At 36.6% G+C, this 25,798-nt stretch overlaps 1 protein-coding gene across 3 annotated transcripts in view; it reads right to left on the bottom strand.

The window, feature by feature from the left end:
• CDK17 (cyclin dependent kinase 17) overlaps window positions 1–25,798 on the bottom strand; it is a 144,813-nt gene that overhangs the window by 7,797 nt on the left and 111,218 nt on the right. For all 3 annotated transcript variants that reach the window (XM_031939815.1, XM_031939816.1, XM_031939814.1), the window contains 8 exons: window positions 20,542–20,598; window positions 19,038–19,152; window positions 18,483–18,577; window positions 13,807–13,869; window positions 11,006–11,129; window positions 7,297–7,417; window positions 5,517–5,614; window positions 2,462–2,567 (listed from right to left, as the gene is read on the bottom strand). In XM_031939815.1, coding sequence (XP_031795675.1) covers window positions 2,462–2,567; window positions 5,517–5,614; window positions 7,297–7,417; window positions 11,006–11,129; window positions 13,807–13,869; window positions 18,483–18,577; window positions 19,038–19,152; window positions 20,542–20,598 — 779 coding nt within the window. The remainder of the gene's footprint in view (window positions 1–2,461; window positions 2,568–5,516; window positions 5,615–7,296; window positions 7,418–11,005; window positions 11,130–13,806; window positions 13,870–18,482; window positions 18,578–19,037; window positions 19,153–20,541; window positions 20,599–25,798) is intronic.

Here is a 25,798-nt window from a genome sequence, read left to right as displayed (position 1 = left end):
TTTTCCTCCAAAGAAGATCTGGCCAACATTAGATCAGTTGCCACAGCAACAACAAACAGGGCCATTGAGTCCCATGAGTGGTTGGGAAATATTTTGGTGTTAGCAACTATGCTGCTGATCTTTCAATTGCCTGAGAACACAAAAAGGCAGATTTTTTGAGAGTCAGAGTTGTCAGCAAAGTAAATGGATAGGAGGCCATGATCAGATCTAAGCAGAGAAAGAGCAGGGCAAGGTCACTACTGTCCAAGTGGCTGACCTGGAGATCTCAGTGCTGAGGCCTCTGTCCAAAGAAAATCAAGGCCAGAAGGGACTAGCAAGTCCTGGAAATGATAGAGACCACCAGCACATGCAGGAATGGTCTCGGAACACGGAATGAACACGGAAATGGCAAAATTGAAGACTTGCCCAAGTCAATGAAGAGTGAAGGAAACAGAGCAAGGACAACAAGCGACAACACAATAGCCCCGACAATATATGTGGACAGAACTGCCACAGAGTAACTGAAAACAAATATTTTGCAATTACAAATCAAAGGCATGGCCCAAAGGAGAGATAACTTTCCTTGCGGAGATGGAGGCCCTGGGGAATGGACCTCTTGATTGATTTGGCGAATTTCTCTCTTACTTTTATGAAGAGATTCATTATCTCTGTGAAGTGGAAGAGGGGAGGAATACAAAGGCAAATATGGGCAATGTAAATATAAAAGTTATAAAAAACTTCCTATTGTCATTAAATGTTTCACTTTTCATTATGCCCTGATAAGAATCTTGAAAAAGAGCAACAAAAGACCATTTTTTACTTGTCTTTGGAATTATTTCAATCTGACATTGGAGGATGTGAAACATGACACAGATTTCAGGATCCTTCAAAGTAATGAAATCTTTAAGTTTAAACAAGATATGCTAGGACTAATCCTTTACGGACCTATGAAAATGTTCAGCACTCGTGGAAGTCAGGCTTTGTTGAAGATGTTTAAAGAATTCACAAAATGAGAACAGAGTGGCCTGAATGCTGGGGTCACAGGCAGACACAGTTGGGGTCCACACCCTGCTACTCCAAAGACTGGCTTAGAGGCTGTTTCTCCACCTGTCGACCACCTCCTCTGCAGGGTGGTACATGGCCCCCTTCTTCATCTGTCCCTTCACAGCTTGACTATGCCTGAGGATCTCCATGACAAATCCCAAAGAGCACACACTGCCACCTAAGATGGAAAGCTTTCTCTTTGGGGACTGGAAGACCAACCCAGGTGAGCTCAGAAGCTTGTCACCAGGGAGGCTGCAATGGGATGCCCAGTCCAATTGTGGTTCCTCCAAATCATCTACTTAGTTACAACAGGGTTGCACCTTGCTTCAGCAAAGAGTGTATCCATAAGCATGAAATCAGAGATATATTTTCTTCTGTGGTTGGGAGGAGTTGATTCTGGATTGTGTAACTGACTTTACTGAGCTCTGGAACACTACAGAAACTTAATGAAATCCACAACCACTCCAAAGATCAGCCTAGTAATTTAAAGAGAAAAGGCCAAGTGGGTGAAAAATGTGTCTGTATCAAGGATGGTTTGATCTGTCAACATGAGTGTCATGGATAAGTACTGAAGGTGGGTAATGCAAAAGGCCTAGAGAAGAATAGGAAGGGAGAACCCAGACTTATTTGGAGAACGAGCGAGCACTGAGCTTCTTGCTTCAAAACCTTGTGCCCTGAACCACCAGTCTTCGAGGGGTGCTGTTATATGGCTGTGAATCATGGAAAACCACCATTTCAGAAGAGTCCAAATCAGGGGAGCCAAAGGAAAGATGCCTGGTGGGTGTGACAGCAAGTGGCAAGATACATCCAAGAATAACTATTGTTAGAGAAGTGGTGTAAAGAACACACCCCTGGGGACCCACATGGGCTGAAAGGAAAACAATCATGGCTGTGGAGGGAGACTGAGGGACGAACAACAAAGGCACCGAGATGCCAGCGGGGATGCTGCCTGTGTCCTAAGCAGATGCTCCAGACAAGATTTACAGTGAGATCCTTCGGGATGATCAGAAGGACTAAAGATACCTCGCCCTGGAAGGGAGGAAGAAGGATACACAGTGGGTGAGGATAGGGGGAAGAAGCTTCCACAGAGAGCAGTCACATGATTTGGCCTCAAATTTATACAAGAACATTCTCTGAATAATAAGACAATTATGGCCTCTAAAATTTCACTTTCCCTACTTCTTTCTTGATCATTTTATGCTGATATTCACATTAATGTTTTGGTGAGTTAAAAAAAAAAAAAAAAAAAAAAAAAAAAGGCTTTTCCCAGCAGATTGAGAAGGTAAGAGAAAGCTCTGAAGCACAAAAGGCAAATGAAATACACATCCTGAGGTCTGTTTTCATTTCTGGCTACAACTGATGCATGTACTGAGAATAACAAAACAAAATAAAACAAAATAAAAATACAGTCTTTATTGATGAAACAAATAAAAAATACCTGGGGGCATGATTGATGAGCGGCTGTGGCTTATATTTAGGAAAGTTGTAGTTCTTGAACTCATCATTTGAAGAAACACCCGGCCAGGTTTCTTGAGATGGTGTCCCTGGGTTTGAAAAGAATACATGCACAATTATTTCCATCAGAAACGAGTCACAGAAAATAAAAATTAAAAGGTGTTTCCTGGGCTGCCTTCACCAGGGGAATTCAACTGCCCTTCTTCCTCCTTCCTTAGCTCTATTCAACCCTCTCTATGAGCCCTCTTCCTCATTACAACATAAACCCCTCAAACTCAGCTGCCATCTATCTTCTGGTGTCTATCTGCAATCACAGTGTACAATGCTAGCATATATAGAGAAAGCACTTTTTATATCTTATAGTTTTAGTGAACCATAAGTCTGGTGAACCATAAGTCTGGATTTATGTGAAGTACATAATTGAGCCACAGGAACAAAAATGTCTCCATTTCTTTCATCTAGCTGTCAAGAAAGCTAGCAGTTATTTATTAGTAAAATAACATTAAAATGTTAAGCCATCTTAACAAGGATATGGATTTCCCTGGGTTGCTGATACCCTGAGTTGCCCTTGGGAAATCAGTAGGACAGAAGAGCAAGATGACTCATCAGCAGTAACAGTTACTCAAGTCAATATCTACATCACAATGCGTTAAACTTGAGTATCTTCAAGTTTACACACATGTGTGTAAACACACATCACACACAGGTGTGTGCCATGCATACATAGTATACATAAAAGAGCACACACATACACATGTTCAATAAAATAGCAGAGCAAGCAGACTATATACAGTAGTTAATAGGAACAAGAGTGGTCATGCTTCCATGGCGGTAGTTCTGGGCACATGGCTGATTGTGCCTGATGCCTAAGGACCACTCTGGATACATTTGGAGACATTCAGAATAAAGTGTAACTGGAGAGGAATGAATTTTTCATGCACTACAAGCCTTTAGGACTATTTCCTAAATTAGAGAAAATCCACATCATATGAAATGAAATGCTGTAGTGTGTCCAAAAGAAGGAAACCAAGGTGGTGCTAGAACTCAAAACCAAGTCACGTTAAGATAGTTTAAAGGAGCTAAGGAAAAGCTTTAACATGGAAAAGAGAAGACTTAGGGGAAGACAAAATCATTCAGGTAACAATATTTAAAGGGTTGCTGTATGAGACCAGACACTTAGTTTTGACTCTAAAGGTCAAAACTAGCCCCAGTGGAATGATAAGTGAAGCAGATTTCAAATCAATATTAAGGAAAATTTTAATAAATCTCAGAACTGCTTTCAAATGGAATGTTCTACCCTGATAGCTGGGCATGTTCTTCATCAGTGAAAAGATATAAGCAGAGGCTGTTTGAGTATTTATTAGAATACTGTAGAAAGGATTCAATCTTCTTCTTTTAAAAAAAATAATTTTAGCTTATTGTTTAACATATATGCAGATAATTTTCAACATTCACCTTGTAAAACTCTGTGTTATAAATTTTTTTCCCTTCCCTTCCCTCCATCCCCTCCCCTAGATGGCAAGTAATCTAACATTAAATGTGTGCAATTCTTCTATACATAATTCCATATTTATCATGCTGCACAAAAGAAGAATCAGATCAAAAATGAAAAAAGAGAGAGAAAACAAAAAGCCAGCAAACAACAATTAAAAAGTAAAAATACTATGTTGTGATCCACACTCAGTTTTCACAGTTCTTTTTCTGGGTGTAGATGGCTCTCTCCAAAGAATTCAATTTTCACAATTTAAAGATTCTCTCCAAATTCAGATTATCTTTGAGTTTTCTTTGAATTGTCGGATTTTATGATTCTAACATTCTGGAAATTCTGGAATCCTGCTATGAAGCTAATTAAAATGTTCAAACTCTTTGACCCAAAGATCTTATGGCAAAGAGGTCAATGACTAATAGAAAAATTATACAAAAAACCAAAATATTTACAACAGTATGTTTTATAATATTCAAGAAATAGGGAAGAAGGGGGGAAAAAAAGGAAATCACCTTTGACTGAGGAATGACTAAACAAATTATGGTACATGAATGTATTGGAAGATTATTGAATTTTAAGAAATTATGAATATGAGGAACAAAGTAAAGCAGGGGAAATTTATATGAACTGATGCAAGGAGAAAACAATAAAGCCAGGAAACCAATATACACAATGGCTACCACAATGTGTAGCAAAGAATAACAACAAAACATATGGTGAAATTATGAAAAAGCACCTTCTTCCCTCATCCAAAAGGTAACAAACTTGCTTTCATCTCTTAAATCTCTTCTTTTTTCTCTTCTCTTCTCTGATGCTGACTCCAGCCTGGCACAGGCCCTCATCACCTCACACCCGGCCTATTTACTAAGGCTGATTGTGGTCTGCTGGCCTTAAGTCTCTGTCCATTCCAGTCCAACCTCCACTTCGCTATCAAAGTGATCAACTTAAAGAATAAGCCTGGTCATGTCACTGCCCCAGTCCATAACCTCCTGCAGCTCTTTCTTCTCTAGCATCAAACACCAGGTTCCCTGCTGGGCCTCCCCAGGTCTTTCCAACCAGGCTGACTTCCTTCTCCTCTCCCACTCCTCCCTGTCCCCAAAGTTTGACTCACTGACATGACCCTTGCATTGTTCCTCCCACAAAACATGCCAGTTCTTAGTTCTGGGCCATCTGCTCCCTCTTCCTTCTGTTTAGAGGAGAGGACAGTGAATCTTCCTAGAGCCTTCCTCAGTAGAAGACTTCCCAATCACCCATCTCCAACCCTTTTCAGTGTCCTTCCCCATTAGATTGTAAGATTCTTGAGGCACTTTTTCTTCTTGAGGCACTTTTTCTTCTTATTTCTATACCCAACTCTTAGCAAAACAAAAAACAAAACAAAACCTAGTATATAATAGATTATTAATAAATTCTTACTGAATTGAATTGCTATGGGAGAGGGGAGACAGAAGAAATAAAGATGATGCAAAAATGAGACATGATAACTTTGGAAATACAATATATTCAAGGCAGGAAATGTGTAGACGTGATTTAATGGAGAAGAAAATTGCCATACCAAGCAATCGGAAGATTAGGTGCAGTTCATCCTCCACTGTAGAACCTGGAAAAAGCGGTCTTCCCGATGCCATTTCAAAAAATATGCAGCCAACACCCCTTTAGCATGTGCAATGGAAAAAAGAATGAGAAAACATCATTTATATTTATTTAATAAAGAGCCTCTGCTCAGATTTCTCAGTTTCAGGCCCAGTAATTGGCTGCCAGACATTTCCCTCATTTGCCTTTGGACTTGTAATTCACCCAATTAATTTAGCTTACTAAATGTCCTCTCCCTCTTCTTCACTGAACCTAGAAAAGCACTCTACCCTCCCATTGCCCCAGACCAGAATGTCATACCATACCACATATTTCATTCTGCACATCACAATATTCTAACTCCAAGAGTTCTTACTTGATAAACATAGTTTAATATTTTTTGTTGTAACTGCTCATCCTTTGTATATATTTGATCTTCATAACCAGGATGTCAATTCTTTTTAAAAATTGATTTATTGATATATTTTGCTTCTAAATCATGCCTCCCTATCCAAGAAAGCCATCCCTCATAACTGGAGACAAAAAGGCAGGTGTTTATTTTAGAAGAATTTACAATCAAGTTGAGATAAAAACAAATAGCCAAAAAATAATATCAATAAGATTTAAAATAATTATTCAAGACCAGATAAAAAGACTTTAAAAGTAAAAGGATTAATTCATTTCATTCAATGAATATTGCAGACAATAAATTTTACAAAAGCTCTGAGGAAGGTGTAGGTCTGGATTATTGAGGAAGACATACAGCTAGCTTAGAAGCGGGGATAGAAGCAGGCAGATTATAGAAGCATGCAGGACACCATTTGTGGATAGATCATCAGAAGCAAATGCACTGGGGCAGGAGAGCATGTGATATTTTCAAAGGGAAGTGAACAAACCAGCCTGACAGGAGCAGCAGGCTCACTTAAAGAAGCAATGAGCAAAGAGACTCAAGAGGCTGAAGTCACCCGGGAGTTTGGACTATAGTCAAAAGGGATACATGGTTTTGCAAGTAAGGACCCTGCACAAAATTGCCCACAAATGATCACTGTGCTTCCACCTTAATATTCTCTCCTGAAGCCTAATCATAATGTGAATGTGATCTGAATTGTCAATATCAGCAAAGGGCACTATCTCCTGAGTCTTGACAATGGACTATCACTTGAGAACCAATTTAAATTCAGAGATCCTTATCTGCTAAGCTTTTCAGATGTGAAAATTTATTGTATTTTTAAATACAAATTGTTACCACCAACAACCAGTATGTCAACAATGAGTTAAGAGACGTTACATATGTGAAGCAGGGGGTGAGGGATGGGATGGGGTGGGCTGATCATGCAGGAACGCACACTTATGGAGCACCTCAAGATTTGCAAAATGTTTTTCATATATTGTATCACTGGGTCCTTACAATAAATATGAGCCGGGGATTATATTGCCTATTAATGGCTTAGGAAACAGGCTCCAATGTAAGTGTCTCGATGAGAGGCACACGGTTGGTATCTCAAGTAGAACTTCCTAACTCCAAGTCTGATACTCTCTCCACCAAACTGCTTCTCCCATGAAACAATAAGTTAGGAGGCTGGCACCCTGCTCCAAGGTACTAAAAGAACTAAGCAGACAGCTGCCGACACAGGGGACAGGTCCTCTATGGAGGAAAGCACGGACAGGAATACCCAAAGGAAATAAGACAGAGAAAGGAGGCAACCTAAATAGATGGAGGGAACACCCACCCCCAAGATAGTCCATCATGTTTACACACTCACCACATGTCTATCTGTGTGGAGTACTCAGAGGAGCCCAGGAGAACGTCGGGTGGCCGGTACCAGAGCGTGACGACTTCATTTGAGTAGGTCTTTGTGGGTACTGACTTGGCTCTCGCTAGTCCTTCACATAAAAATAGAATGTGTAAGAAATACAGGACCTGGGAGTTAAAATAAACCTGTGTTCTACTTTGCAATCCTAGGCATAAGGGAGCTTCCTTTGAGGACTACTCAAAACGTACCAGAAGCTCCTTAACAAGAAGAAGCTAAATCAAACAAAGCCCTCTTCCCTTTCTTCATGAAATGAAAGGTATGCATTACCAGTCCAGTTCTGTTGAGACTACTATTACCACTACTATTACTATGGAAATTTATGACTACCTAGAAAGGACAGATGGAATTTGCACCCCTATCTCTGATCTTCCAGTAGAGATGGCGTAGTGGATAGATGCTAAGTCTGAGTCAGAACATTCTTCTTTTCTGAATTCAGATCTGACCTCGGACACTTATTACCTGTGCAACATCCCTGTTTGCCTCAGTTTCCTCATGTATAAAGTGAGCTGGAGAAGGAAATGGCAAACCTCTCCAGTCTCTGTACAAAGAAAACCCCAAATGGGATCACACGGAGACACAACTGAAACTAGTAATCAACTATATTAATGTTAAATTAGACAATTTTTAGCAGTTTGAGCAAGGAGCAACTTTAAAAGATATATGAAGTGTAAGGCAGATATACATGCATGTTACATGTGATTTTAAAGATAATTATCTATCAAGAATCCATATGTAGTGTCCAAAATTATATCCCTTATTCATTCAACCAGTTGAAAACTGTCCACAGCCTGATGGATGATCATTTTGTGCTGTCCTGCCTTGATGTCTTTATCTCAACAAGACCAGAAAGCAGACTCATGCAAATAATAAATCATCCCCATCTGGGCAAGAAGATCCACCACCAGGCTATTCCCACAGTATTCCTTCTCTCTAAGTTATTCCTTCCCTGCTTGGAAAGAAGAAGCAGGACTCTGACAGCCTTGTGTTTCTCAGAAACTATGAGGTGAAAAAGCACAATTAGCTTTAATACTAAAGGGTCCAAATGTAAAGAATCACCAGCTGTTTGCTAACTAGCCAGACACGTCCTTCCCCATTCTCTTTCTCTTCACCTAGCTCTGGTGGTGAGCTGCAGCCACAGGATCTCAGGATGGACAGTGGCTGGGAGTGAATTGTGGGAGCTCTTAGGAAGCAGGCTTGGTCAGAGTTCTGACCTCCAACCCATTGTGGAGACAATGGGGCTGTTACCTGGGGCAGGAGCAATTAGACAGTCTCTTTATTTGAATGTACCCAAGCTGCTCCACCATAAAAAAGACATTCTCCAACTTTTAATTATTTTGCAAATCATCTCCCTTTTCCTTTTCTGTTTGACACTTGAAAGGTGAAGACAAGAGCTTCAACTTTCTCATTCTAAGAATCTTCGCCCCCAAATCCACAGCAACAAAACAAAGAAGTGGGAGATGAAGTGATATTTTAATGAATTTTTCACTGATTATTTTGTATATGCCACTATTTCTTGTTAACAGGAAGTGAAAATTTCAAAAATGAATGAAAAGAGATGGAGATGAGAAAATGGGAAGCAAATGCTTATAAAATGACTTCTCATCTTGCACTTTCTGCCTTTCTTTTTTATAAGGACATATATCTGAATTTCATTCAAATAATTAAGTAAGCAATCAATGATTACACAGTAACTATTGAAATTCTCTTTAACCACAACCAAGATTCTGCAAATAAAGGAAGCCAAGATTAAAGGAAAAACAGTAAGAAAAAAAAAAAAGGTGAAAATTTACAGCAAGTTTCTTTGATAAAGAAATAATATTCCAAATAGAAATATATATATATGCCAAATATAAAGAAAAAGGAGTCAAATTTATAAGAATACAAGACATTTCCCCATTGATAGATGGTCAAAAGATACAAACAGGTAAGTTATCATCCAAAGAAACCAAAGCTAGCCATAGCAAAGTTAAACAGTAACAACAAAACAAATAAAAACACTCTAAATGACTACTGATTAGAGAAATACAATTAAAATAATCCTGAGGGACTCGGTGCCATCTCATAACTATAACACTGGCTAATGACAGAAAATGATAACTTTTGAAGAGGATGTAGGAAAATTGGGACACTACTGTACTGTTGGTGGAAATCTGAACTGACAACCATTCTGGAAAGCAATTTGTAATTATGCCCAGAATATAAAATCAGTATATACCTTTGACCCAGCAATACTACTATTAGGTCTGTATCCAATACTACTATTGGGTCTTTTGAGGAGAGGGAGAGGGGAAAAGAGAGGACTTATTTGTTTAAAAATTTGTGGTAAAAATTGTGGCAAACAATTGGAAAGTCTATCAACTGGAGAACAGCTAAACAAGTTGTGGCATGCGACTGTGATGGAATACTATTGTGCTCTTTATAAGAAATGATGAACAGAATGTTATCAGAAAAACCTGGAAAGATTTACATAAACCAATGCAAACTGAAGTGAGCAGAACCAGAACACTGAACAGTAACAACAACATTTTACAATGATCAACTTTCTTTAGTCATTGTTTTCTTTCAATAAATACATGAACAAATATGAAACGTTCTGGATGATTATACATACATAACATCCTATATCAAACTTGCTTGTCACCTTGGGGAGGAAGAGGAGGAGAGGAAAGGAGGGAATTTGGAACTCAAAATTAAAAAAAATAAATAAAATAAAAATTTGTTTAAGAAAATATTTCCAACCGAGTGGATGCCCATCAATTGGAGAATGGCTGAATAATTTGTGGTATATGAATATTATTGTTCTGTAAGAAATGACCAGCAGGATGATTTCAGAAAGGTCTGGAGAGACTGTCATGAACTGATGCTGTGTGAAATGAGCAGGACCAGAAGATCATTATATACTTCAACAACAATACTATATGATGACCAATTCTGATGGACGCGGCTCTCTTCAACAATGAAGATGAACCAAATCAGTTCTAATACAGCAGTAATGAATTGAACCAGCTACACCCAGCGAAAGAACTCTGGGAGATGACTATGAACCACTGCATAGAATTCCCAATCCCTCTATTTTTGTCTGCCTGCATTTTTGATTTCATTCACAGATTAATTGTGCACTTTTAAAAAACAGTGTGCATATATTGACTTTAACATATATTTCTACCATGTTTAACATAAAAAAAAAATCTGTATTTACAAAATACCATTTAAAGGGAGATTCTTTGGTAATAAAAAAAATTGCTGTTAAAATAAAAAATTTAAAAAAGTAATCATGAGATCCCAGTTGTTAATCTAAAGTTAAATCTTTTTAGAATGAGATGGCAAAAGAAGATAGTGAATTTTACTTCATTTTTTGCTCTCAAATTCTTAGTCACTGGGAGAAAAAAAAAAGTGGGTGAGCACCTAATCATATAAATGATAATAGGCAGAAATTCAAGTTAGTCATGGAGTGGCTGGCAAACAAACCAATGCTCTCTTTGAGCAATTAACCCTATGCACAATGTGGGGGAACACAGAACACCTGTTCTCATCCCACCTACCCCCAAGACCCCAACTCAGATATTCCATATTTTTGATTAGAGGGACATGATAAGAAAACCATCAATTACTTTAGGCTACAATTTAATTACTCATGATATTTATAAATATTTCATACCAAAATCTGCTAGCTTTAATTCTCCTTTCTCATTAATGAGGAGGTTCTGTGGTTTCAGGTCCCGATGAAGCACCTTCCTCCTGTGACAATAGGCCAAACCACGAAGAATCTGGTATAAAAAAAGCTAAACAACAAAACAAAACATATATATCTATACATATATATATTTAATTAGTTATTTTTATACAGGCGCACACACACCCACACCCACACCCACACCCACAAAACACATACGTGCGCGTACATATATATACATCCCAGAGAAACACAAATATATTCCTTTGATTAAATGAGCAAACTTAAAAGCAATCAGATTACCTTGTATAAGGAAAACCTACATCTGGAGCTAAAAAGCATTTGGCTTTGCCATGTTCTCAAATTCAATGTATTATTCCTCTTGGTGTAAGAAGTTATTCATAAAAAGACAGCATTCCAAAATACAGCAATGAATATTTTAAATATTTAAAACATCTGCTCTTTGTTATGACAGTTTAAAATAATTAAGCTATACCTAATTTAGCTACAAAACCCTCCCCGCCCAAAAAAAAAAAAAAAAAAAAAATCTGCTGGGGAGATTTGAATTTAAAACAAAACAAAAAGATCTAAATGAAGGAAGGGGGGGGGCAGTAAAGGAGGGGAATCTATGGGTCAGGATGAGAGGTTGTGAGAGGACTCCTAAAAAGTCACAAAAACATAAGCAAGAGAATGATGGAAAATCAGGTTTATAATTATATGAGTAATTATGTTGTATAAAGGAGCTGAGCTAGTAACATGGAAGTGATGCAACACAGAGTCCAAAGCTCTGTAATATATAATTATCCTCTAAAGTTGAAAAGTTTTGAAAATGATCACTTTAAAATTACTATCCTCACCAACCTTTATTCTAAAAGAAATAAAGGCTCTGTTCCTAGAGTCTACCTTCCTAACTCCTCCAATTTTCTTTTTCTTTTTTTTCTTTTCTTTTCTTTTTTTTTTTTTTGCTGAGGCAATTGGGGTTAAGTGACTTGCCCAGGGTCACACAGCTAGTAAGTGTTAAGTGCCTGAGGTCACATTTGAACTCAGGTCCTCCTGATTTCAGGGCTGGTGCTCTGTGCCACGTAGCTGCCCTTCCATTTTCTTTAAGTCACTAATGCAATAAACATGTATCATTTATGATGTGCTAGAAGCACCAAAGCACCAAAAAAAACCAATTCCAGGCTTCAAGGAGAGGGAGATATAACGTGGATGCTAAAAAATACACTATATGGAATACTGGGAGAGAAGAGGAGGGAGAGGAAGGGAGAGAGGAAGGGAGAGAGAAAGGGAAAGGAAAGAGAAGGAGAAAGAAAAAATGTATTATGAATGGAAGTGGAAAATATGCAACAGTAAAGCATTTAGGGGTTTGGGGAGAGTAAAATGAACAAAAGTTTCATGGAGAAGATGATTTCTGATTTGTGCTTTAATTAAAGAAAGAATGATTTTGACAGTTGAGAACATTAGCAGGCACAATAAGGATTGTCTACAACAGGAAGAGGAAGTACTAAGTTCAGAGAAAGGCACTGCTTTCTGATTGGAATGTAGAGTGTATGAGCCTGAAAAGGTAGCATAGGAAGGAGACAGTTTATGGAAAGCCTTCAAAGGCAGTCTATGAGTTTGTACTTTATTTCTTTGGTAATCAAAGAGCCGACGTGGTCCAATCTGTACCTTGGAATGGCAGTTCTGTGGAGAACAAATTGGAAGTTGGAAAAGACTGAAGAAAGATAGGGAGACAATCAATTAGGAGGCCATTACAGTGGTACAGAAAAGATGATGAGAGCATGAACGAATGAATGGCCATAAGAGTAGAAATGAGAAGGTGAAATAAGAGATGCTGTGAAGGGATGAGTGACAGGATGACTTTACATGTAAAAAGCTTAACTGAATGAGGGTGGTAGTACCTTCTATGGAGGAGGAGGAATAATCAGTTACTTTGTTCTTTTTAACAATTTTTAATTGAATACAGAAGGAAAGATGAAAAACACAAATCTAGCTCCTGGCCCAAAGAAAATGCACGGGAAGAGGGAAACAATTCTGCAGGAATGTATATGAAGGCCAGGCGCATATGCCCTGGATGCCTACCAAAACACACAACTACTGTATGCTCTGAGCAATCTTGTCCTAGTTCAGATCGGCTTTATTTTGCATATACTAAATTGACTAATAAAACAGTCCATGAGGAATGAATTTTAAAATACCCACCACAAGTCCTGAAAAACATGTCAGATTCAGACACAGTGCCACCTACTGGCCCAAGAGCTTCTTTGACAAAGGTCTCAGGGTTGGTCCCGCAAACTTCAAGAAGTTTTGATCCTATGTTTTGTTTTGTTTTTAAAATTATCAATTTCTTTCACTAGTTTCACCATTCTTTCTTAAGCTTTATACTGTATTAGTACTAAACCAAATATGACATTGTACAAGTGATCCTTTCACCTTTAGATTTACAGATGATAAAATTGAGATATATAGAATGGGTTAAGTGGCATTTCCTGCCAACTATATATAGACTGGAGATAAAGGCTGGAGCTAAACAACTTACCTGTCACCATCTTACCACTTATTTAACAGAGGTATATGATTTTGTGGGGGTAACTGAATCACCTTTTAATGCACTAGGGAAGCTCATTATTTAAAAGAACAGTTCAGTGAAATTCACCTGGGTTAATTTTCTTTTATGGATTTATTTTTCCATTTATTTCATAAGGTGGTCACAACACAATAAAAACTTTCTTTTTAACAGATGAACTGGGTTGGAAGCAATGTTCCCATAGGTTTCATTCACTCACCTTCACATTGTGCATGCTCATGATGTTGCCACAGTCATCCATATATTGTTTTAAGTCTTTGTCCTACAAGAACACAGTAGCAGAATTTAGTAGGTGACCAAAAAAGTTCAAAATCCAAGTTCTTACCAATTACTTCATTTTAAAATATATAGACAATAAAATATAATTCTTCAGGCAAGGCTAACAAAGCCAGATCTGAGATTTCCATGAAGTCCAGAACCAGGAAAGACAAGTGTTTCTGAGATCTGCATCAACATACCCATGTTCCACTGGAATCACTGGGCTGTCTATCTAGTTATTTATATTCAAAATCTAACCGTAAACAGCACTCCCTCTAGGCTTTCCTTTTTTCCTCTTAAATCTTAAATGATCATATGCTTCTCTCAATCATGTACCCAAGCACAAACACCTATGATGTGACAGCTCTTCTTATAATCTCATCTCTATTCAGCTTAGTGATGCCCCTTCCTGATGCCTTCAAGCTGTCTAACTATTCTATGAAAAATAAACAACCCGAGTCAGACACAACTAGATGACTACACAAGTACAATAAAACTATTCTTGACTTTTCCTTTAAATATTCCTTTCATGTTTTCCTTCCAACTGAATCTTTCCCTTTTCCCCCTGCTTTTCAGCTCATACTAAACAGGTTGCTCTCTCTCCCACTCCACTCATTTCCAAGGCCAGAGGGAAGGATTATTCTCATTCCTAGTACCTAAATCTGCTTCAATAGTCTTGTTTTTTCCACCCTCCAGTTTCACTTTGAGGCTCATGCCCTTCACTGGCCCACTTCCTCATCTTCATCACTAACACTGATTAGTCACCTTTAAGATACCAACCTCAATGAATTAAGTCTGGGTCATGACATTCTTCATTTCAAATCCCAATATCCCCAATTCAGGAGAACAGAACCTAAGCTAATTAGTCATGAAAACCTGAGTACTTCTTGCTGCTATGTCTGTCATCCTATGGAAGATGCAAATTTTCCTGAACTTAAGTTTCTTCTATAAAATGAAGATAACGCAGGCTTTTCAAATCTCACAAGATTGTTTTTAATCTCCAAAAAGGTAATGTATTTGAAAGCATCCTTCATATGTAAAAAGTACCATAAATCTTCGGATTGTTGTTTTTCCTTCCAATCCAAATCTCATAATTCACTAACTTCTCAATGCCAATGACATTGCCTTCCATTCCATGTAGTTTTCACAGGCATGACCCAAACGTAATTATCTTTTTTTTTTTTTTTTTTTTTTTTAAATTTAATAGCCTTTTATTTACAGGATATATACATGGGTAACTTTACAGCATTAACAATTGCCAAACGTAATTATCAACATCATTTATAATCTTTCTGCATATGATCACAAACTCTAAAATACCATCCAATGACCACAGTATTCTAGCATTTTATCTTTCCCATTCCATAATTAATGCTGCATTTTTTCGTTCACAAACAGTCTTGTTACCCCTCCCTATCCTCTGAGGTAAAGATTTTTTTTTAAATCTTTTTGAATGTACATTATCTTTTGGGCATTGGGTCCCAGCCATGTTCATGAAGCCTCTGAATCTATTCACTGAGTTCTTGGGAGAACAGTGTACCCCAAAGGAAGAATTTGTATTTCAAGTTGATCCTCTTTATTGGTATTTTATTTGTCTTCTGAGCTAGATTCAATCCCAAAGGAAAGACATGCAAGCTCTCTACAATTTCCTTTTTCCTGTAAGCTTTCACTATATCTAATTTATAAATTCTCAACAGTGGCTATAAACCATTAGCTTCTCTGATCTTCAACTATGGCTCAGAAGTATTGCTGAACAAATTCTATGTTACATTGTCCTGCAAAAATTTCAAGCTTTCTACATTCAATTGGATCCTCAATGCTATTCAGTAATCCTTGTAGTCATCTTCAATTGACATACTCAAATCTCAACAATGGTTTCTCCAATTTTTTCCACTACCAAAATGACAATCTCATTGGTGACTTTCCCATTATCATCTAATGATCTCCTTTTCTACTATATTTCAAAAATTAATCAACCCTTCTCCTTTCAAAGGTTAATTTTTCTATCTGAATTTCTCTTTCCATCTCTTTCCACTTCCTCTGAGACCTTATCCTACCAACTATACTTCTCATCTGTGAAACTCAGTGAAACTCTCAACAACTGCACCTCTCCCAAGTTTCCAATTCATCATCAAACTCAAGGTTACTGTACCCTAAAGCACCTTCCTTATGCCTCGATACCTCTCTGGGGCCCAGTTCCATCATTCTTCTATTTCCTGCGAAACTTTGGATAAAGGAAGCATTTCTTGCTCCTTCTGTCATGGTCTAGTTTTTATGTGCCTGGCATACTAGGTACTCAAAAACTACTGTTGAAGTGAATTGCTCCCAAGCTCTCCTGTTCAAAAGGGCAAGGCAGATCACCTAAGTAACTCCAGCCCTTGGTCTTGGCTCATCCTTATGATCTACTGACTCCAGGGCCTCTTCACCCCTAGGCAACTGCTTCCTAGAACAATGACCTTGTTCTCCTGAAGCCAAGTCCAGTGATTTTGTGCCAGTCTTCTTTCTTCCCTCCCTCTCCATGATAGCCATTCTTGTTCCTGAAATTTCTCCTGCCTTGACTTCAGTGAAGGTCCATGTTCCAAGGCTACTCTTCTTCTCATCCCCTAAGTGTAAGTATTGTGTATAGGGGGTTCTTGACACTATTCTGTTTTCAATTCTCCATTCCTCAGAAATCTCAGCCATGCCCGTGGCTGAAACTATCTATTCAATTCAACAATCATTTATTTCCAGCCTGCTGCTATATGTAAGCACTGTATTTACAAAAATAGAATCAAAATACCTGCCCTCATTGAACTTAAATTCTGTTCGAAGAGCATTTTATACAAGGGACTCAAAAACCTTTACCTGCAGATCTGAAATTTCTCAAACATTCTAAAAATTTAACTGGTCCAAAAGTGAACTCATCACTTTTTTTTCCAAAGGCCACTTTTCTATCTGACTTTCCCTAATTTCATCACTCAGATTTAAATACACTTTTCCGATTCCTCACTTCTGATAATTCTACCTCTACAATCAACAAGTCTTCACGAGGAGCTTCTGTGTCTAGCTTTTTCCACTGCCATGACAGTCATTCCGGTGAGCACTACTTTCCATCTGAGCTATTTATAACAACAGCCTGACTGAAAGCTTCGCTTCATGTCTCTGTTTTAACCCCCTTTCCCCACACCTCCCCACCACTGTCAGCCTCATCTTCCTAAAACAAAACTGTAATTGTTCAAAAACTTGATGCTTCTTCATTACTTGGCTTGAACCTAAAGTCTTTTGAAGTCTAGTCCCTACTATTTCCTTTACAAGGCCTCAGCCTAAAGCCAGCCAATTACACATTGGGTTTTTCTAACCTCAAACCATTTTCCCATATGCATATGCCACTCGTCATATTTCTGCTAGTCTTGATAATCCCTAGCTAAAATCTGATTCCGGCCAGAAGTCATCTTCATTATACTTCCAAGCATTGTCCCTTACCTCCCTTGTTAAGAGTCTTTTGGATAAATGAATTTCTCTCCTTGAGGGAGAGCAGGTATTGTATCTCATTTCTATCTGCACCCCTTGGTCACCAGGAGGAGTTTAAATATTTGATGACAGTGTGCAGTGAGTTTCTTTTCCTATGTCATACACTTGATAGTAGAATAAAAGAAGCATGCTGAGTAAGACTAAACATTCAAATTTAACTCAGTTTTAGATTTTGAAGCTATAGATTGTTTTAAATAAATACAACTGCATTTCTATGGCTGAAATAGGAACATTTTAGAGAACACAGTAAGATGCTTACTGATGAGCCACAGATTAGGCAGGAGGGTTTACTCATGGCCAACAACACTCAATCTTGTGCCATATTTTTTGTCAAAGAGTTGATGCTAAAATTTTCATTTGGCAAAATTGCTCATCAAATTTTGCTTCTACCACTTCAATGAAAATGATCATTCATATGCTAAAGATAAATGGATAGATGAATACTTAAATTGACCCAATGGATATATTTCAGATAAGGACTAAGAGATGAGTAAGAAAAGCAAAGCTATCACAGATTCTTTACTCTTAGGTATGAGATTTCTCATCGTAGACAAAGTCTGAATTTGTTTTCTTCATTGACATATCATAATGATAACTTATATTGATATCAGAATTTATCACTTCATATTGATCTTTTTTGGGCTGAGGGAGGAGAGAAATATGCCTGCAGCAAAATGCAACGAAGTTAAAATGCTTGTAGAACATTCTCATTTCTACCAACCTGTGCCTGTATACCTAATGGCACGGAAATAATTTAATATAATATAGCAAAGGTTCCTAGAATTTCCATTTCTAACCATTAAAAAAACAAAAACAAAACAACTCACCTGAAATATCACCATGTACTCAAAGACTAAAGTCTAATTTTATTTGTTTGTTACTTCCTGTGGTTGTTATCCATTTCTCTCTTATTGTTAGTTATTTGAATAAATGCATATTCTCTCCTCAAAGGAGGATAGGAAGTGTGTCTTATTTATATTTGCACCCTCTGCTCCCCAGGATTGGCTTAAATGTTTGTTCATAATGTGCGGGAGCTTCTTTTTCTATGTAATACACTTGGTAGTAGAATAAATGCTGAATAAAACTTTAAAAAAAAATAATGCTTACCAAGTACTCAAAGACTAGAGTCAAGGATTTATCTGTGTGAACGATGTCATGTAATGTAACAATATTGGCATGCTTTAGATCCTTTAATAATGAAACTAGGAAAAAAATAAAGAAAATGAATTAAAAAGTATGTAGGATTAAATTTATAAAAAAATTAACAACATTCTATCAAAAACTAATTTAAAATAGAATTTATGTGAAGTGAATATAGTCTCTAATTAAAAAAAAAAAAAAAGGCGACTCCACCTAAACAGTAAGATATTAACTTCAAAACAATAAAATCCCATATTCTACACTGCTTTGGCACAGTCATAGAATGAAATTGCAAATTGCACAATTATAAGATTTAATAAAACAGACTTATTTAGATATTTGTCTTCAGAAATAATTTTCTTAAAGGCTTGGAATATGACCTCGAAGTTATTTCCTCTTTTTATGTCTCTGAGCTTTTTCCATTCGCAAAATATGAAATCTGTATATTGTAAAGCTGTAAGAGTCCAATTCTCAGGAACATTCTCAAGTACTCATTTCTCATTAGAAAGAGAGCCATCTTACCTTCTCTTATGGCTGTACAAGGTGCTCCCTCTTCATGCTCCAAGCGGATCTCCTTTAGTGCTACCAAGTTCTCCGTCAATTTGCTTCTTCCTTTATATACAGTTGCATAAGTTCCCTAGGATCACATTCAAAAAGAAAATGTTACACCAAGAAAATCCATGAAATTGAATCTATATTACACAGATGGAAAAGGCCTTCAAGGGGATTCCAGAGCTAGATTTCCTTGTACACAGAAAACATCAGAGTTGATTACCCTTTGTTTTCCTAAAGAAGCCACAAGTTGTTTTTGAGTCCCAGCTGCTGCGTTTCTGTTACCCTCCTAATTCTGTATTAACTGTTCTTTTAAATCACACATATGCTATTGTGAGCTTTTTAAAGTTTAATTTCTTTCTGGCTTTCTTAAGATGTTCCTACCAACTAAGTGCCCACTTATTTTTCCATTGATTTACTTGCTACAAAAGATTGGGTTTTTCTGAAATTAGTTGGTCCTGATGAAAGCTGTAGGCAACCATGGTTAGGATTTGGATTTTAGAACTTCATTAATTGTAATTTGTTTTCATCCCAATGACATATTCAGGTCACTATTATAAGTCTCAAAAGTTTGAAATCATACTATTTGCTATTCCTGACACGATGGCATAGAGAATGCTTTCTTTAGAATTTCTAATTCAACTAATATAAAGGACATTTTTTTACATCTAAGTAAGCAGTATTTTAAAATTCCAGGAAAGACTGTTATGAGAACAATCCTCTTATCTTGAAGCCCATTTTTCAACATTATCAATTTCTTTTCTTGAAATAAAAACAATTCCACATTTATAAATTACAAAGTTTCTGTTTTCATCTAACAAAAGGAAAAGCAATATAAAATATATATATATATACACATATATATATATATATATATTTAGCAAAGAGGGATTTTTTTAAGGTAATAAAAAAGAGAATGGTATTAGGGTCTATACCCCCCTTTACAATGTAGAATCTAAAGCCAAACAGACCAGTTAGTATATTCATCAATGTGATAAATACCACGAGAACATTAAGAATAAAAATGTGAGGAATATACAGAAATATATGAAGACCTAAAAACAAAAATAGAAAAAAAGCTGAACAAGGAATAACATATTGTCCAAGTCTATTTTTTTATTTTGCTGCCAGAATCCAAGAACATATACAGAAATGTAGAATCTTTAAGAATCAGAAGGGATGGGCAACTAAATGGCGCAGTGGATAGAGCACCAGCCCTGAAATCAGTCAGGAGGACCCGAGTTAAAATTTGACTTCAGACACTTAATATTTCTATCTGTGTGAACCTGGGCAAGTCATTTATCCCCAACTGCCTCAGAAAAAACCAAAAACAAAATAATATTTAAAAAATAATCGGGGGGGGGGGTTGTTACAAAATATTTTAATATAGATAAGCAATTTATTACTTATATGCTTTTTAATGCCCCCCCCAAAAAAAATCAGAAAAGAAAAAAGTTGTATGTTAATTTCTTACCTCCCCGAGCTTTTCCAATTTAATATAGGTCTCCATTTTCCCAAATCCAATCTCCGACTACAAATTAAAGCAGAAACATGAATTTCAACATTCAACAGAGTAATCTCTGCTGTTTCTGATGATCTGTTACACTGCCAGAGCTCAGCAATCTAGTCCGATTTAATTTGTGGGGCAGCTATTTAAAGGTTAAATTCAACAAGCATGGAAACATTAAAGAGGAATAATCAAATTAAATCACTGTTAAAACTGTCATCTCAATTTTATATAAAATGGTGCTTAAACAATATTCTTAAGTCAACAAAAAATTACATACTCTTATGAGATGCTGCTGTTTGGAGAAATACAAACTGTCAAGATAATGAAGTCTTTGCAAAGACAAATGGCTGACCTGCTCTTTTAATTATAATGTAGAATACAAGGAAAGCATTTCCTTCACGTTCCACCTTGTCCACTATCCTTATTGTATATGAGAAAGGAATTCCCAGCAACAATAAGTAAAATGCTCCATTACCTATACCAAAAGCTATGAAGCATGACCACTTCTGAATCATACTCTGGTGTTGCTCAGGAAATGGTAGATGAAGAAGGTGAGTCAAATTCTAGAAAAAGTTACATGTAGGAATTATATGGAAAGAATTCACAAACTTTCAAAAATCTTTATCCTTTCTTCCCCATTCTTTTACTTGAACCAATTTTTTCTTTTTTTTTTTTTAATAGCTTTTTATTTACAAGTTATATGTATGGTAATTTTATAGCATTGACAATTGCCAAACCTTTTGTTCCAATTTTTCCTCTCCTTCCCCCCTTCCCTAGATGGCAGGATGACCAATAGATGTTAAATATGTTAAAGTATAAATTAAATATAAAATAAGTATACATATACATGTCCAAACCATTGAACCAATTTTTTTCAAATGTCTGGATCTAGGAAAGGGGATACCCAGACACAACCTTGATTGGTCAAGTATAATAGGTTAAAGATTCACTATTTGGAGCAAACCAAAACAGCTAACATGGAAAGATTCAAGCCCAAAAAGAAAGGTTAGAAGAGCTGGAATGTTTTACAGAAAGTGTGGGAAGAGAAAAAAAATGTGCATAAACAGAAGAAAGGAAAAAGACTCCATATTCTAATGGCAACATTACATTATGCAGGAGCGGCTATAATTCCATTTTCCCAGAGAAAGGGAAGGATGATGGAGGCCAGGAAGGGAGGGTGATATTTCCTGAAACCTGAAAGATGAGGACTACTTTCAACAGTCTTTTAGCAAACGCTAATGATTGATAAAAGAGGGATTAGTAGTTATCAATGAAGGAGGGCTGTTAGAGGGCTTTGCTGTACTGCTTCTTTTATATAAAAATAAGGAGCCTGGAAGGAAAAAATTGTTCCATAAACTACAATCTTCCCCCCCCCCAAAAAAAAGAATATAAATCAGGCCAGTTGCTTAGATTACTATTTGCAATCAATTTATTTAATGGTCAAGAATGATACTGCATTCATCTTTGGAGGATGAAGTTTTTGTTTTTTTGTTTTTCCTGGATAGCCAATATAATGCTATATACATCGAGGATTTCTTTATCCTCCTACAAGTCTTCTCCACTCTCACAGCAGAGGACCTCATCTACTTTCTTGAGAACAGTGAAGACATAAGCTATGAGAGCTCTCTTCACCCTGACTTTTTACATCCCCAAAACCCTGGACATCACCCCCCTCTATCCTTACCTCCAGGTTCTGATGAAGAGAAGGCTTCTATCCTCACCAAGGTCTCGGGTTCTTCTTGGACCACTTCTCTCATCCCCCTCAACCCTTCTAGCTGATCATCTCCACAAAGCATGCATCCCCCCTTCAATGCCTCTCTACCCACACTGGCTCATGTCTGGATGCCCATAAATATTCCCAGGTGTCCTCCTACAACTGACCCTGTCTCTCCATGCTAACTCTATGTTTCCTTCCTCTTCCTTAATGCTTATACCTACTTTCCTTTCACTCACTTCTCAACCTACTCCTCGAAAATCAGGTTTTCAATATCTTTCTCTCACTGAAACTGCTCTCTCCAAAATTATCAATGATCTCAAAACAGTCACAGCCAGTGACTTTTTCTCAATTCTTCATTCTTCACACCCAGTAGCACCCTCAAAACATTAAGACATATCCATCCTCATATTTTTGAATCCAGACCACTGATAGACTGAATTTAATAAACATACCTTTCTTCAAGTAACTTTAAAAAATGCCTATCTTCCTTTTTTGCATAACAATATAGAGTACTGAAAAAACTGACATGATTTTGGGTCTTTCTAGGGTCACAAAGCATATCAACGAGGTATCAGAAAAGCAAAATGCAATCAAAGATTATCTTGCTCTTCATGAAATTTCAATCCTACTGCAAACAGTCCCTTGGCATGAGGCTCAATATTTTTCCTTTGCAATGCTATCATAATTGGGTATAGTTGTTGCAGGAAAAAAGTTCAGTTAATCTAATTTAATATTTATATGTTTATAAATGCACTTGCAGAAATATAATCTGAACATTCCAATAGAAAGCAACTTTCGCAAAATTTCAAATTAGAAAATAATTTAACACACTGACTTTCAAGATTCCCAGACTATTTAACTACAAATATGCTTGTCAATCATGCTTCAATCTCACTGAAAACCATACAACACTCTTCTATAATAAAGTCTTAGGAATCAAAAATAAAAATAGAGTACATCTTAGGAAAACAGACTGCCACAAACTAATTTATTCAATAAATCTGTTAACTATAGATTAGTATTCTACATGACATTAAACAGCATTACTTAGAAAGCTCAGATCCTTTTCCTTTAGAATCATTAACTCTGCTAATAAATAAAATGAAACAAGTTGTAATAGATAACTCCTTCCTATCATGAAAAAGGTTTTAATTTCTAGTGACACAAAAGGCAAAAGACATTGAATTTAGCCCACCATGAAAGTGAATCATATTGATACGTTTTGGAATAGATCTTGTGTATAAGGACACATTTTAGATGTTTTATAGATGTATACAAACAAATCCTGACTCCTATTCATTGGTAATTTTATGTAGTAAGCATGCCATTTAAAAAAATTCTATAACTATGCCATGGATCGGAGCTATGATTAACCTGAATCTATCTACTCCCTGTCACTACAGAATGCAGGTGCCTGACATGTGGGAGCATTCTAATTTTCCCAGGTTAAAAAAAAATTAATTAGCAAATATTAGAAAGCAACAAGTATGATAGGAAAGTAGCCAGATTTGATCACTTAAAATGAGAAAAATAGGGGAAAAAAATAAAGCCTTCCTAAGAACCAGAAGACTAGAGATTTCTCTGGGCAAGTTCTTTGAATAACTATGCACTTGAAATAACACAAGCCTTCAATTTAATACAAATCCCCCCAAATGCTTTAAAAAAACATAGATTTTCAGGTCTATAAAGGTGAACATGTCACAGATGCCCAATGACAAATATATCCAACAAATGGATATGTATAGTTCCTTTGCTAATGAGAAGAACTAGTTAAATATTCAAAATATGCCAGCCCCACTCACAGTGGAATTCAGTGACATCATAAGAATTTGCTGACAGGCTGCAAAAATGGAAAGTAAATACTTTACTATAATCTTAATGTTGAATTTAGATTTGAACAGTAGGTTATGAAATGAAATGAGTGGCACTTTCACATACTTGCAATCCAAACCACAACATAGAAAAGACAAAAGGGTCTTGCTGGTTTAAAAAACCCAGAAACACAAGTGAATTACTGTTAGACTCCATTTAAGAATTAAATAATAAAGCCTAAAAGGTAAAAAACTTTCCCATCTTCAGAAGTCTAATAAGTCAATGGATATTCCATTTGAAAACTTAAAATGTAAATTTGAGCAAGTATGGTTATATCTGTTCCAACCAACAAGATACGAAATGACCAACTTACTAACATTCTCAGAATACTCAAGACACATAAGATAATAAAGATGTGTCATTCCTAGTAAATACAGAAAAAGGAGTACTTGTATGTGAAATTAAGTTCAACCTGATTGAAAAATTAATTCCTCATGTTTATACTTTTCACAGTTTTATTTTAAAAACTACCCCCCCCAAAAAAAAACCCAAACACAATACCATCTCAACAGCACTAGCCTTTTTCTTGGTAAGCCCAACCTGTTTTGTTAAGTAAAAAACAGAATAGTTCTTGATTTCCTAGATGTTGAAATGATTCCTAAAGAAATAACATTAGTATTATACCATAGTTGTGAATACTGATGAACATGGTTATACAGTTTAAAATTAGTTCAGAGAGACAGTTTTCCAAAACAACTAAGTATAAGGCTTTCTATGACCTTGGAGCAATGACCAAAGTTGCTGACATGTTACCACTGTCCCTTTCCCAATTCTATGCACTAGGTGGGAAGGGCTATTTCCAGTCACCCTGATCTATACCTGGCCACTAGATCTAGAGTGAGGCAGGTGATTTTGCCCAGCCCTCCCTCACTTATAATTAATTCACCTGAATATCAGGGTGGAGAACAAAGGGCAAACCACAACAGCATTAGGTGAGAGTTGAAGTGTTAGTTAAGTGACTCCTGAGTATCTCTAGGATATTTTATGTAGAAATGTGGTGGCATATTTATGTATTATGGGAGGAATTTGCTATTAAATATTTCTAACTAATCTTAAAAGTGTTTTCTTTTTTAAGTTACAAGGAAGTGGTTGCAGGTATTGAAAACACAACCATTCTTGATCTATACCATTTATCTCCAAAGTAAAGGGCAAAAAATGACAACAGACTGTGGAAAGAAAATACTAGAATTCCTATTTTGATGTATTTTTATTTTAAAAGAGAAATTAAGTTATACGAATACATTTAGTAAACCAATCAAATACTGGTGACCTTATTAGGTCTATTAATCAAATAGCTGTATGCCACATCTGGTATATGACACAACCCAAGGGAAGACTTGGAATTATTGTTTCTATGTGGTAGATGATTGCAGGAATCTTCCAAGCCACGATTTCACTTTGTGAGGGGTAGTTCACTTAAAATTAGTTATCCATAAGTTTTGATACAAGTAAACTTTAGTCATAAAATGCTAGAGGATGCCAAAATATCCTGGACTGGAGATAATGTTAAATAATATGATTTTGAGCAAATTAAAAGGAAAATGGCAGTACTGACACTGCTCCTCATATGGACTTTTGGTCAAACATGTTATCAACTGAAAATAATAACAATTTCATTAGATCTGAGAAGCA

The sequence above is a fragment of the Sarcophilus harrisii genome, chromosome 5 (genome assembly GCF_902635505.1).
Source record: "Sarcophilus harrisii chromosome 5, mSarHar1.11, whole genome shotgun sequence".
In the NCBI taxonomy this organism is placed as follows: Eukaryota; Metazoa; Chordata; class Mammalia; order Dasyuromorphia; family Dasyuridae; genus Sarcophilus; species Sarcophilus harrisii.
Note: the sequence above shows the minus strand (reverse complement) of the source record. Positions and strands in the feature narration are given on the sequence as shown.